This window comes from Phoxinus phoxinus, assembly GCF_949152265.1.
Source record: "Phoxinus phoxinus genome assembly, chromosome: 8".
Classification (NCBI taxonomy): domain Eukaryota; kingdom Metazoa; phylum Chordata; class Actinopteri; order Cypriniformes; family Leuciscidae; genus Phoxinus; species Phoxinus phoxinus.
The window spans coordinates 34,505,121-34,518,315 of record NC_136883.1 but is presented as its reverse complement, the minus strand read 5'-3'; the positions used below and the strand labels follow the sequence as shown (position 1 = coordinate 34,518,315).

Genomic DNA, 13,195 nt, shown 5'->3' with positions numbered 1-13,195 from the left:
ATTGCAATCATTCTGATTTTGTGTTGTAACAAGCTATTATGTCAAAATTGAATCAGTTTAATCTTTAATCTAGGCCTATGTATAATTATTTGCACAGACATCTTTCAAGCATGCCAGAGAAGAGCCACCAAAGAAATGGGCAAATCTTAAACAAGTATGGCGTTTTGCTACAGGAACAGAAGAGGAATGATGGTAAAACCGGTGATAAAGGACAAGTACAGTACCAGGCATATGCTAATATGTTTGAATAAACAGCAATGTCACACAATATGTAACAGTCTGCTCCTATGAATCATTTGACTCATACAGTTCATGTGCATTATTCAGGTAATTCACAACCAAAAATGATTGTGATAAATGGCAGTGCTTTGAATAAGAAAAAAAAATCCATTTAATGCTGGCTAGATCTGGGAAAAATACTTTGACAAAGCAATCTTGCTCATTGTCCTTCTCGAGCTTTTGCTGTGCTATCCCGAGACTCTGAATATTCTACCTTTGCTTCCCATTACCGAACAATGCCACTTCAAACCGACTCGCACTTAAAAGGCAACTCTCGATATAAACTCTGAAAAGAACTTCTTTAATCGTGAATATAGAAGGAGGAAGGATAATCTTCCTTCATTGATTTCAAACAGAGGAGGCAGAAATTGATGTACAGCGCAGATAAAAACACATTAGAGGAAAGTAAGCCCAGATTGGATATTGCTTTTTGAGGCGCCTCGACCAACAAAATTAGTAATATTCTTTCTTAAAAATAGCCGAGACATATTGACAACACGTGTTAGCCTGTCGTCCCGATTAAGAAGCAACGGTTTTAAAGTGATGCACTTTGTGTGAAAACGCAGTGCTTGTATGATGGTACCAAAGGGCAATGTGCTGGAAATATCAGCTGACATTTTCCCATCTTACACTGCAAATAAGGGAGGAAAGGTCAACCTACGTGGCAGGAAAGGTCACTGTTTTTTCCATGAATCTTCTTCACTCTCATCTCACATAAAAAGGTCAAACCATTCAACTAGAGTGCACATATTACCCCTAATCTGTTTTATTTGGGCCAAAAATGCAGATTATTGTGTATGATTTTTTTTGACGGTGACATTCACATTGCTTTGTTTGCACTTTCAAAAGCATCTCAGAAGTCAGAATGGTTAAAGGAGGTTAAAGACCCCATTTGGAATAAGAGGATTTTGGCTTTCGGATCATTTGTGGAAGCTCTAAATGCTTTGTACTCATCAAAGTTGAACTTATTTGACTTTGTTTCTCTTTTTACTTTGGTTAAAATATATACACTACTGTGCAAAAGTTTGAGGTCAGTACGATTTCCCCAAAATCTCTCTCTTTTTTTTATTCTTTTTTTATTTAAATTAGCACTTTCATTCAGCAAGAAGTCACAGTAAGTATAATTTTCCAAAGGATTTCTATTTTAAATAAATGTTTTTTGACTTTTTTATTCATCTAAGAATCCTGAAAGTGTCATGGTTTTCAAAAAGAAAAAAAAGAAAAAATCATGTGACACTGAAACTGGATAATGATGCTGAAAATTCAGTTTTGCATCACAGGAATAAAATATTTTAATATGCATTAAAATAGAAACATTACTGTTTTTATTGTATTTTGGATCAAAGAAGCCTTATTGAGTAGGGCTGGGATGGTTACCGCAATACCGCAGTCACGTGACGCCTACCGCGGGTCTGAGCTTGTCACCGTCATCACCGCAAAAAAACACAAAAAAAACATTGGCCTGCACATGTGTGCACGTTGTGTCTAATGACATGGATTCATTGATTGTAATGACATGGATTCATTGATTCTAATGACATGGATTATGTCTAATGACATTGTGTCTTACATGGATTCAAGGTTTTCTAAACAAAACTTATCAAACGATGGAGGAAATCCGACCTTTCAAGAGTTGGGGAACGCAATGTTTTATGACGCATAATATAGATTCCATTCTAGAGATGCGCGGATAGGATATTTCATCCACAAGCGCATCACAAAACTCATCATCCGTTCACCATCCATACCAACGTTTTTTGACCAATTTTCAAAACCGCACCCGCCCGCCATCCGCTGATTATTTTAAGGTCTATGGGCGATGCAAGGCGATGCAAGGCGATGCAAGGCGATGCAAGGCGATGCAAGGCGATGCAAGGCGATGCTGCCGCAAGCCGTGAGGCTAGAAAGCTCCTGGCTGTTCTAGAAAGGAGACTGATCCAATGCAGCAAAGATACTTAACGGCTAAAGTTCGTAGTATTTAATTTCTTACTTGCAACCGCGGTAATAAGTCCTCTTTAGACATTCTACTAAGTAACTTTGCAGCTGTCAACTAACTGTCAGAGTATTAGTAGACTGTCTGCTTAATATTTGCAAACAGTTTATTTTGTTGGTCACCAGGGTTCTAAAATAACACCCGCCAACCCGCCAAATGCGGGTTAAAATTAATTTTGGCGGGTGTTAATAAAAACTTACTAGCCAGTTTGGCCGGTGATGCATGAGGCATTACATGCATGATACATAAGGCTCTGTTCCGCTCTGTTCTCGGTCATTTATCCCCCTGGCAGTACTTCCTACATTTCCCATGAACACTGTGCCGCAATGCTACGTGATGACGTTTCATACGGCCATTGGCTGGAGAATCCATGGAAACGAACAGACACAGAAAACACAAGAAATGAGACTGAGTTGGCTAGTAAAGTAGGTTAATATTAAACAAAATGCGGCGGTGGTTGGGACAGACTTCTCGGGGCGAGAAGAGGAACGAGGCAGGGGATGAGGAGGGTATCGGCAGAGAAACTAAGAAAATAAAATGTAATGCCAAATGGCTGACGGGTCATGAATGGCTAGTGTTTGATCACAATAATGTCGTCATGTATTGTCAAGATTGCCGCATGTACTCAAAAGAAAAAAACAAAACAAACAATTTCATAGTAGGATCTAATCATTTTAAAGTAAAAAATTTGGCTAGTGGATATTCTGATTGGCTGGAAACTTTAGAAAGTTACCAGCCACATTGGCTGGTGATCAAAAAATGTATTTAGAACCCTGTTGGTCACCCAACAGACATTATACTGACTATAACTTGGCAACTACAAGTCAACTTTTTCTACTAACCCCAACCCTTATATCCAACCATAACCTACCAATCTACTGACAGTCTACTAATACTCTAATGAGAGCTAGTTGACATGTTGTTGAAAAGTTACTTATAGTGAATAGAATGTCTGAAGTGGACTATCGACATAAAGTGTAACCTAAAAATCTTCCTGAGCCCAAACTTTTGACCTGTAGTGTAGATATTTCATCTAAGGACAAGCTGAAGATTCTGGTTTCAATAGTACAGTAAACACGCCAACTGCTCATCAAGAGATTACATGCGGTACATCTGTGATGTGGCCTGACATTGTAAACTAAATCATAAATATCTTCTGAATGGTTACAGTAACAACACAACACACAATAGCTTCAGACCTGTGGTTAAACTGCTCAGGTAAAATCATCTTTTTACGCACCTGCGCATCATGCAAGGGTACAGTAATGACACATCCTCTTTGTTTGGTTCTTACCTTAAAAATTAAATCCTTTTTGCCATACCTCAGCTCTTTCAGTTGGGCTTGGATTCTTTTGGACTGCAAAAAGAAGATAAGAGAGAATGTGCGTTAGCTTATTCAAATAGTAAAATTGGTTTTAGATTGTGTAGCGGGCTTTTTGTGGCCGTGCCGAAGTGTTCCTTTGTGTCCCTTGCTGGGCAAAGCTCCAATTCAAAGGAGAGACCGTCACTGAGCAAGAAAATATAAAACTCTTCCCTTCAGTGGACTGCAGGGACCACGCGACGACGCGAACACATTAACACATCAACACACACTCGCACAATCACAGTCACTCCATGCTATGGCATTGTCTTGGCTTGCTGCCTGTGGATTGCTGCCACAGTTGTAAACATTCACAGGAACACACGCACACACACACACGCACACACACACACACACACAGTTCTCTTTCTCTATAGCCGCAGTGTCTTCAGTAATCTCTTAGTAACTGAAGTGTACAACACCTCCACAAAACTAATGACATTTCATTACTCTCTTAGCCTTAGAGAACCAAAAAGCACTTGCGTTTAGTTGTCTACCTCGCCAATTTTGCTTTGCTTGGAATGACTGGAAGGTTGAATTTATAATCAAGTTGGTTGCACTTGAATCTAGCAGCAAACTAGAAAGTGTGTGTGTGTGTGTGTGTGTGTGTGTGTGTGTGTGTGTGTGTGTGTGTGTGTGTGTGTGTGTGTGTGTGTGTGTGTGTGTGTGTGTGTGTGTGTGTGTGTAGTTCAGCTTTGACATTACAGAAATAAATTGCTTAAAAAAATGAAAAATTATATATATATATATATATATATTTTTTTTTACCAATTTATTTCTGTAATGTCAAAGCTGAACTTTTATAGAGAACAGTTATTTTTGAAATCTTAGTTATTAGTTAAATTGTATATTTCACAATATTACTGTATTTTTTATCAAAGAAATGCTGCCTTGGTGGGCATAATAAAATTCTTTCAAAAATGACATTATATATGTATGCGCGCGTGTGTGTGTGTGTAATCATAATCATAATCATGAAAGCATAACCATATATTTTTGGAACTTGCATTCAAACTCAAGCTCAAAAATCTGAGGGTGTCATGTGAATAGGTGTAAATAGGCCTTGTACTAGCAATATGACGTATTGGCCCGAAGCTTGATGGATAAAGTATAAATGCTGCCATGTTTCCTACGGTGTTCGTGTGTGCAACAGTCCGACGCAACATACCTCCTCTGCGTGTATGTCACAGAGCTTGGTCCCCGACAGAAGTTTGTTCTTCAAGCTTTTATTCTGCAAGGCAGGAAAAGGCAATAAACAGAGATATACTGTACGGTCGGCTTTGTAACATCAAGCATGAAACAAGCCCCGACGTCTTGTTTTATCTAGGTAAATACACTCAGTTTAATGGTACCCTGTCCCTGCAGACAAAAGCCATGCTTCAACTGTTTCCATAGAGCTCATTCTGACAGTTCCCTCACAAGCTTATTGAAGCTCAAGGTGACCCAGGAGTATATGCCTCATTTCTGTAATAACCTGCAGTGGATGTCTTTATGGAAATAGATGATGGTAGATTAAGAATCAATACAGAGATGATGGTGGTGCTGAGTTTAATCTAGTGCTTTTCTCCACCTCCTCTTCTGTTTCCCTCTCTGTTCGTGTCCTTTTGCTTTTATTTTTTCTCTCATTATCTCTCTCTCTCGGCTTCAATTTCTCACTTCCTTTGTCTCTTTGTTGCTCTCAGATGCAAATGTACATGCTTTTACTGGCAATGTCACCCAGATTCAGACCTGCCAGTATTTCACAGGACTTTTTTTCTGGTAATTGCAGCCCAAAAAAAACACACAATGGTCTGACTTTCTAGAGGCTTTTCTCCTAAATTGTGATGCTGCTGTGGTATTTTTGGTGTTGTTTTGCAGAGAAAACCCATCAGCAACCATGCAATTAGAGTTAGTGACAGTTGAAGTACAATTACCTTTAATTGTTTTAGAGCATAATAACAGTACACACTGAAATATTAAGACAACAATGCAGCCTTTTACATTTGTATATTCTGTATTCAGCGTAAACAGAGAGATCATGTTAACAAAACCTTGAGTCATTAACACAAAAACTTCCGTCATTAACACAAATTGACAGTTAGGTTGTGAGTTCTGGAAATTATTTTCTGTAGACACAACAGGTATAATTAATTTAATGTCATACATCCACCCTCATTCATTACCATTCCGGTCATTACAGTCCCCCTGCAGTCAGTGATTAAAGAATCATCTTTGATTATCAAAATTACATATTTAAATGTTTTTTTCCTGTGAAAATAATTTGTTCATGCCTTAAATTAGCTTGAATGTAACTCTACACCCTTGCTTCATTTAGTATATGTGACCCTGGACCACAAAACCAGTCACATGGGTACATTTTTGAAATTGAGATGTACACATCATCTGAAATCTGAATAAATAAGCTTTCCATTGATGTATGGTTTGTTAGAATAGGATAATATTTGGCCGAGATACAACTAATTTGAAAATCTGGAATCTGAGGGTGCAAAAAAATCGAAACATTGAGAAAATGGCTTTTAAAGTTGTGCATTTATGTTCACGATTGTGCTGCATTCACTCACAAAATACATGTTTTATATATTTACGGTAGGAAATTTACTAAATATCTTCATGGAGGCATGCGTCGCGAGTGAGCGCTGTGTTTGTGTTTGAAGCTCCGTCGACTTGATTCATAAATCGTTGATTTTGTTCTTTACACTAATTTAGAAACGAGCATTTTCTATTTTTCCAGCGTGTGAACATATCTCCGATACTACTCTCTATAAAAAACAATCGGATTGCTTTGATATCGCTAGTTATATCCAACTTTCCGAACTTCCGTTACTATCTCTAACGATAGCCCGCTAGCATTGCTCGCGTGGCCTCGCCTATCGACCGTCTTATTTACACTCGAATCACTGAAATCGCTCTGTTTGTGTTGGAGTTTGTGTTTGTGCTTCGAATCGCTTGTTGTGTTTGAAGTTTGTGTTTGTGCTTGTGCTTCGAATCGCTTGTTGTGTTTGAAGTTTGTGTTTGTGCTTGTGCTTCGAATCGCTTGTTGTGTTTGAAGTTTGTGTTTGTGCTTCGAATCGCTTGTTGTGTTTGAAGTTTGTGTTTGTGCTTGTGCTTCGAATCGCTTGTTTGTGTTTGAAGTTTGTGTCTGTGGTCGAACCGCTTTGGTTGTGTTTGGAGTTTGTGTTCGAATCGCTTAACTGTTAACGTTAGTTTGTGAGCGTGTGAACATATCTCCGATACTACTCTCTATAAAAAACAATCGGATTGCTTTGATATCGCTAGTTATATCCAACTTTCCGAACTTCCGTTACTATCTCTAACGATAGCCCGCTAGCATTGCACGCGTGGCGTCGCCTATCGACCGTCTTATTTACACTCGAATCACTGAAATCGCTCTGTTTGTGTTTGAAGTTTGTGTCTGTGTTCGAACCGCTTTGGTTGTGTTTGGAGTTTGTGTTTCGAATCGCTTAACTGTTAGTTTGTGAGCATGTGAACATATCTCCGATACTAACGTTACTCTCTATAAAAAACAATCGGATTGCTTTGATATCGCTGGTTATATCCAACTTTCCGAACTTCCGTTACTATCTCTAACGTTAAGTTAGCCCGCTAGCATTTGCACGCGTGGTCTCGCCTATCGACCGTCTTATTTACACTCGAATCACTGGAAGGATACGGGTTCTATCCATGATTTCAGTCCTAAATTAGTAGTGATATTGGTAGCATCACTGCTAATTTATTGTTCATCTGTCAAAATGGCGAATACATCGGATGTGTGTCTACCTCTGAGTGCAGGTGAGGACACGTTTGAGCTGCATTCGGTGCGGTTGGAGCTGGAGTCCGTGGAGAAGCAGATCCGTGATCTGCTGGGGAGGCAGGCCGAGCTGCGAGACCGACGATCAGCGCTTGAAGCATCACGCGCCGATGCTCACAAGTCAGTGGTTAGTAACTTTTCGACTCCGGCCTCCTCTACTCCGTGTATTTCTCTGCACAGGACCCGAGCACCCCTGGTTTCGTTTACCCCGACACCGACACAGCACCATGGACCCTGGATGATGCCACAGCGGAAGACACGAGCCAGGACCAGAGCAAGGACCTCTCCGCCCCTCCCGGTCTTCGAGATCTCCACCCGGAACCGCTTCTCCCCTCTTCGCGAGACGGAACGCGACGACGCTGTGATCATCGGCAGTTCCATGGTCCGGCATGTCCGCGCTACCTCAGGTAAAGGTATGGTGCGCACTCACTGCTTTCCTGGTGCTCGTGTTCTCGATGTCGCTGCGCAGGTCCCCGAGATCCTGAACGGTGACGAGCGCGTCGGAGCTGTCGTGCTGCACGCGGGGGTGAACGACATCAGGCTGCGGCAGACGGAGGTTCTGAAGAGGGACTACAGGAGCCTGATCGAGACGGTACGCAGAACATCGCCTGAAGCAAAGATCGTCGTGTCTGGACCGCTTCCCACGTACCGACAAGGACAAGAAAGGTTCAGTAGATTGTTTGCACTAAATGAATGGTTGATGTCATGGTGTAATGAACAGAGACTGCTCTTTGTAAATAATTGGAATCTGTTTTGGGAGCGACCTAGGCTCTACCGTGCTGATGGCCTGCACCCCAGCAGAATCGGAGCGGCTGTTCTGTCGGACAACATCTCCAAGACGTTACACACCATATGACTAGTAAGTCAAAGTCCAAATCACATTCTTTGCTGTCCCAAATTAATTGATATAAGTACCAGTGTAGAACACTATATAGAAACTGTGTCTATTCCTCGTTTAGTGAGGCCAAACAATAAATCTACTGCAGGATCTAAGAAAAATCTAATTGTGATTAAACCAGAAAATCTCAATATTAGTGAACAAAAACAATTTCTAAAGCTAGGTCTTCTAAACATTAGATCGCTTACACCTAAGGCGGTTATTGTAAATGAAATGGTCACTGATAATAGCTTCGATGTACTCTGCCTTACTGAAACCTGGCTTAAACCAAATGATTATTTCGGTCTTAATGAGTCCACTCCACCAGGATACGGTTATAAGCACGAGCCCCGTCTGATTGGTCGTGGCGGCGGTGTTGCAACAATCTATAGAGATATTCTTAATGTTACTCAGAAAACAGGCCACAGGTTTAATTCGTTTGAAGTACTTGTTCTAAATGTTACGCTCCTAGATGTAAGAAAGAAATCCCTATTATCTCTAGCCTTGGCTACCGTATATAGACCGCCAGGGCCTTACGCTGATTTCCTAAAAGAGTTTGCAGATTTTCTCTCAGATCTATTGGTCAATGCCGATAAGGCAATAATTGTTGGAGATTTCAACATACACGTTGATAACACAAATGATGCGTTAGGAGCTGCGCTTATAGATTTATTAAACTCCTTTGGGGTCAAGCAAAACGTTAGTGGTCCCACTCATCGTCTTAATCATACTCTAGATTTAATTATATCATATGGAACCGATCCAACCGATATAGATATTATACCGCAAAGTGATGATGTCACTGATCATTACATGGTAACTTGCATACTACGTACGGCTGAAATGTGTCATGTTGCGCCACGTTATCGACCAGGCAGAACAATCCTTCCAACCACTATAGATAGATTCTTGAATAGCTTACCTGATCTATCTCCGCTCCTCAGTGAACCCAAACAAACAGAGGAACTAGAGGAAATGACTAGCAGTATGAGCACCATTTTCTCTAGTACATTAGAAACTGTTGCACCAATTAGATTAAAAAAGGTTAGAGAGAAAACTAAAGCACCATGGTACAACAGTGCTACGCATGTTATCAAGAGAGAAACTCGTAACTTAGAGCGCAAATGGAAACAAACTAATTTAGAGGTCTTTAGAATCGCGTGGAAAGACAGTATGTCACGTTATAAAAAGGCTCTAAAAGCAGCCAGGTCTGAGCATCTACGCAAACTAATAGAAAATAACCAAAACAATCCAAGGTTTTTATTTAACACCGTGGCTAGATTAACAAATAAACAGACATCACCTGAACAAAATATTCCGTTACATTTTAATAGTAATGATTTCATGAATTTCTTCACTGAGAAAATAGAAAGCATCAGAAACACAATTGTAAATGTACAATCTTTGACAGCGTCTTATGATTCAGCCTCAATTATCGCCCCTCAAGAACAACTACAGCGCTTTACAACTATAGGACAGGAAGAGCTAAATAAACTTATCACTGCATCTAAACCAACAACATGTTTATTAGATCCAATACCCACTAAACTACTGAAAGAAGTGTTACCTGTAGTGGAAGAGCCTCTTCTCAATATTATTAACTCGTCTCTATCTTTAGGACATGTTCCAAAAACATTCAAGCTGGCAGTTATAAAACCTCTTATTAAGAAACCACAATTAGATCCAAATAACCTAGCAAATTACAGACCCATTTCAAATCTTCCATTTATGTCTAAAATACTAGAAAAAGTTGTGTCCGCTCAATTGTGCTCTTTCTTGCAAGAAAACGATATCTATGAAAAGTTTCAGTCTGGATTCAGGCCACATCATAGCACAGAAACTGCGCTGGTTAAAATTACAAATGATTTACTTTTAGCTTCTGACCAAGGGTGTATCTCAATACTAGTTTTACTCGATCTTAGTGCTGCGTTTGACACTATAGATCATAAAATACTCTTAGATCGACTTCAAAATTACACTGGTGTTCAGGGACAGGCATTAAGCTGGTTTAGATCGTACCTATCAGACCGTTACCATTTTGTCCATTTAAATGGGGAAAAATCAAAGATAACGTCAGTAAATTATGGAGTGCCGCAAGGATCTGTATTAGGCCCCCTGCTATTCTCAATTTATATGCTGCCACTTGGTAATATTATAAGAAAACATGGAATAAGTTTCCACTGTTATGCTGATGACACTCAATTATATATTTCATCTAGACCAGATGATAACACTAAATTATCTAAAATGACAGAGTGTGTTAAAGATATAAAATATTGGATGACGTGTAATTTTCTTCTATTAAATTCAGATAAAACGGAGGTATTACTGATTGGTCCAAAAAACTGCCCACAAAACCTCTTACAATACAACCTTAATCTTGATGGACGTCCTGTTACTTTATCCTCTACAGTAAAAGATCTGGGTGTTATACTAGACCGCAACTTGTCTTTTGAAAATCATATTTCAAATGTCACAAGAACAGCCTTTTTCCACCTTAGAAACATTGCTAAGCTACGTAATATGCTATCAGTTTCTGATGCAGAAAAGTTAGTTCATGCATTCATGACCTCGAGACTAGATTACTGTAATGCTTTATTAGCTGGTTGTCCTGCATCCTCAGTAAACAAGCTACAGTTAGTCCAAAATGCAGCTGCTAGAGTTCTTACTAGGTCAAGAAAATATGATCATATAACACCAATTTTATCATCTCTACACTGGTTACCTATTAAGTTCCGTATCAATTACAAAGTATTGTTACTGACCTATAAAGCCCTAAATGGTTTAGCTCCTGTGTATTTAAGAGATCTTCTATCGCCATATATTCCATCGCGCTCTTTAAGATCGCTAAATTCGAGGCTTCTGGTCGTACCTAGGATATCTAAGTCCACTAAAGGAGGGAGGGCGTATTCACATCTAGCTCCTAAACTCTGGAATAGCCTTCCTGATATTGTCCGAGGTTCAGACTCGCTCTCCCAGTTTAAAACTAGATTAAAGACGCATCTCTTTAGCCAAGCATTCACATGATGCATCTCATACCTTTTATACTACAGTTAAATCAGATCAAATGCATTCATATTAAGAACAGCAGCTACGCTAATTATTTCCCATCTGCCTTTTTTGTTGTTATCTCGGGACGCCTGTCCCGAGATAACTCAAATAGAGTTCGTCAGCTCCAGTTATGTATCCAGCCTCTCATGGAGACTTCAGATGCCCCAACGCCTGTGATGAGACGACTCGACGCCTGTGAAGAGACGACCCAACGCCGGCGATATGTTATGCCCTAAATTTCATGATTAACTAACTGTATTTTTGTATGTATATTTTTGAAATGCATTTTCTGTAAAGCTGCTTTGAAACAATGTGTATTGTGAAAAGCGCTATACAAATAAACTTGAATTGAATTGAATTGAATTGAACATGATCTTTACTTAATATCCTAATGATTTCTGGCATAAAAGAAAAATCAATAATTTTGACCCATACAATGTATTGTTGACTATTGCCACAAATACACAAATTTGTGGGTGACACAAATATGTAACCCGCGCGACATGTGACTGGTTTTGTGATCCAGGGTCACATATGTGGAAGCATGAATATGCAAATGAGTACCCGCCTCCACTCACTCACAGCAGCTCAGACTTTCTGATCCTGTAGTGAATGCTACACAATAGCAAGTGGGAATATTGGTTTAGTCCGATCATTAATATTTGAACCAGAAACTGATTCAGAAGAGGAAGACAAGTCTACAAGTCGATGTATCAGAATGATAATATGTTTTATGTATCATTCTCTACAACATCAGACATCATATGATATGATTAGCCTTTGGCTTGACTACGTTACCAAACAGCTAATAATGTGTTGCTAATGTTACTGTTCACCACCTCAGAGTCAGATTGTCATTTTGATAGTCCAGCTATTGTTTCTAAGCATATTTTAAAATGTTAGTGCAAAAAACAAAGTAAAAAACCCCCCCCAAAGAAATCCATATGGCACACAAATGGGAAACACTTTGGGAGTTTCAAAGTCGTCATCTGATTGGTTGAATTCTACAGGATTTCCAGGAGACGTGTGTGTTGCGGTCCACCTAGAAGCAAAGCCGTCGTGATGCCAAACTCCCTTATGGAAGAAGAAAGCTGTCGTGTTTACAACTGTGACAATGAGTGCTTATCAGGATCAACTAAACGCTGGATTTCCAAAAGTATGTGAAGTTGGTAAAGTTCACAGCACCATTGTTGCAGTAAACATGCATGATGTACTTGAATTTGATTTGATTTGCACGCCGGTCTGTTATTGTAATCAAACTGTGATTGGTTGCTTTACGTTTAGCCTCTTGGCCAATGAAAGCTGCGATGGAGTTCAGACCTTCTGCCGCCAGTATGAAGGTCTGGCTACGTGAGACTAGGTTTAAGGGTGGGTTAAGGGTTAAAGTAAGGGTCAAACGTGTAATTATAGATGTCACTACAGAAATTAATCAGAAATGTAGGAATTTCTTAACTATAAGTAAAATATAAAAACATGTATACAAGTGCATTGTATCAAATGATTCATTTAAATGTTAGTATAGAGAGTATTTGGCAGTGGCAGTGAAGTCTTTTTGTAGACGGATGCAAGACATAATGAGACGCCCTTCAGAGTGTTGATTCCCTGTTTTTTTTTTGGCAGAAAATTTGTGAAAATGAGATGCATGCTATCATAAAATGGGTGCTGAATTTGGTTGAACTTGCATCATTTGATTGCATCAGTCTAACTAAGTGCAGTTTTCACTGTATTGCGCCAAATTGTGAAATTCTTCCATGTTGGGTGCAGAAATGGCCAGGGTTTCACTCATTTCCACCAAGTGGCGTTTGACAGTAAATTTCAAAACAACTA

The 13,195-nt window shown here is 39.5% G+C and overlaps 2 protein-coding genes across 6 annotated transcripts in view; one reads left to right on the top strand and one right to left on the bottom strand.

Annotated features, from left to right (window-relative positions):
• luzp2 (leucine zipper protein 2) overlaps positions 1-13,195 on the bottom strand; it is a 165,808-nt gene that overhangs the window by 30,753 nt on the left and 121,860 nt on the right. For all 4 annotated transcript variants that reach the window (XM_079620440.1, XM_079620441.1, XM_079620438.1 and 1 more), the window contains 2 exons: positions 4,801-4,863; positions 3,567-3,629 (listed from right to left, as the gene is read on the bottom strand). In XM_079620440.1, coding sequence (XP_079476566.1) covers positions 3,567-3,629; positions 4,801-4,863 — 126 coding nt within the window. The remainder of the gene's footprint in view (positions 1-3,566; positions 3,630-4,800; positions 4,864-13,195) is intronic.
• On the top strand, positions 7,249-11,721 carry LOC307002632 (uncharacterized protein). 2 transcript variants are annotated; one of them, XM_079620442.1, is made up of 2 exons: positions 7,249-8,106; positions 11,481-11,721. In XM_079620442.1, exons 1-2 carry the CDS (start codon positions 7,382-7,384, stop codon positions 11,602-11,604), a joined length of 849 nt encoding a protein of 282 aa, XP_079476568.1. In that variant the 5' UTR covers positions 7,249-7,381; the 3' UTR covers positions 11,605-11,721. The 2 variants fall into 2 exon arrangements, 1 of the variants encoding a protein (XP_079476568.1); XR_013798506.1 differs by lacking the exon at positions 7,249-8,106 and adding an exon at positions 8,159-8,299 and having other exon boundaries at positions 11,481-11,619.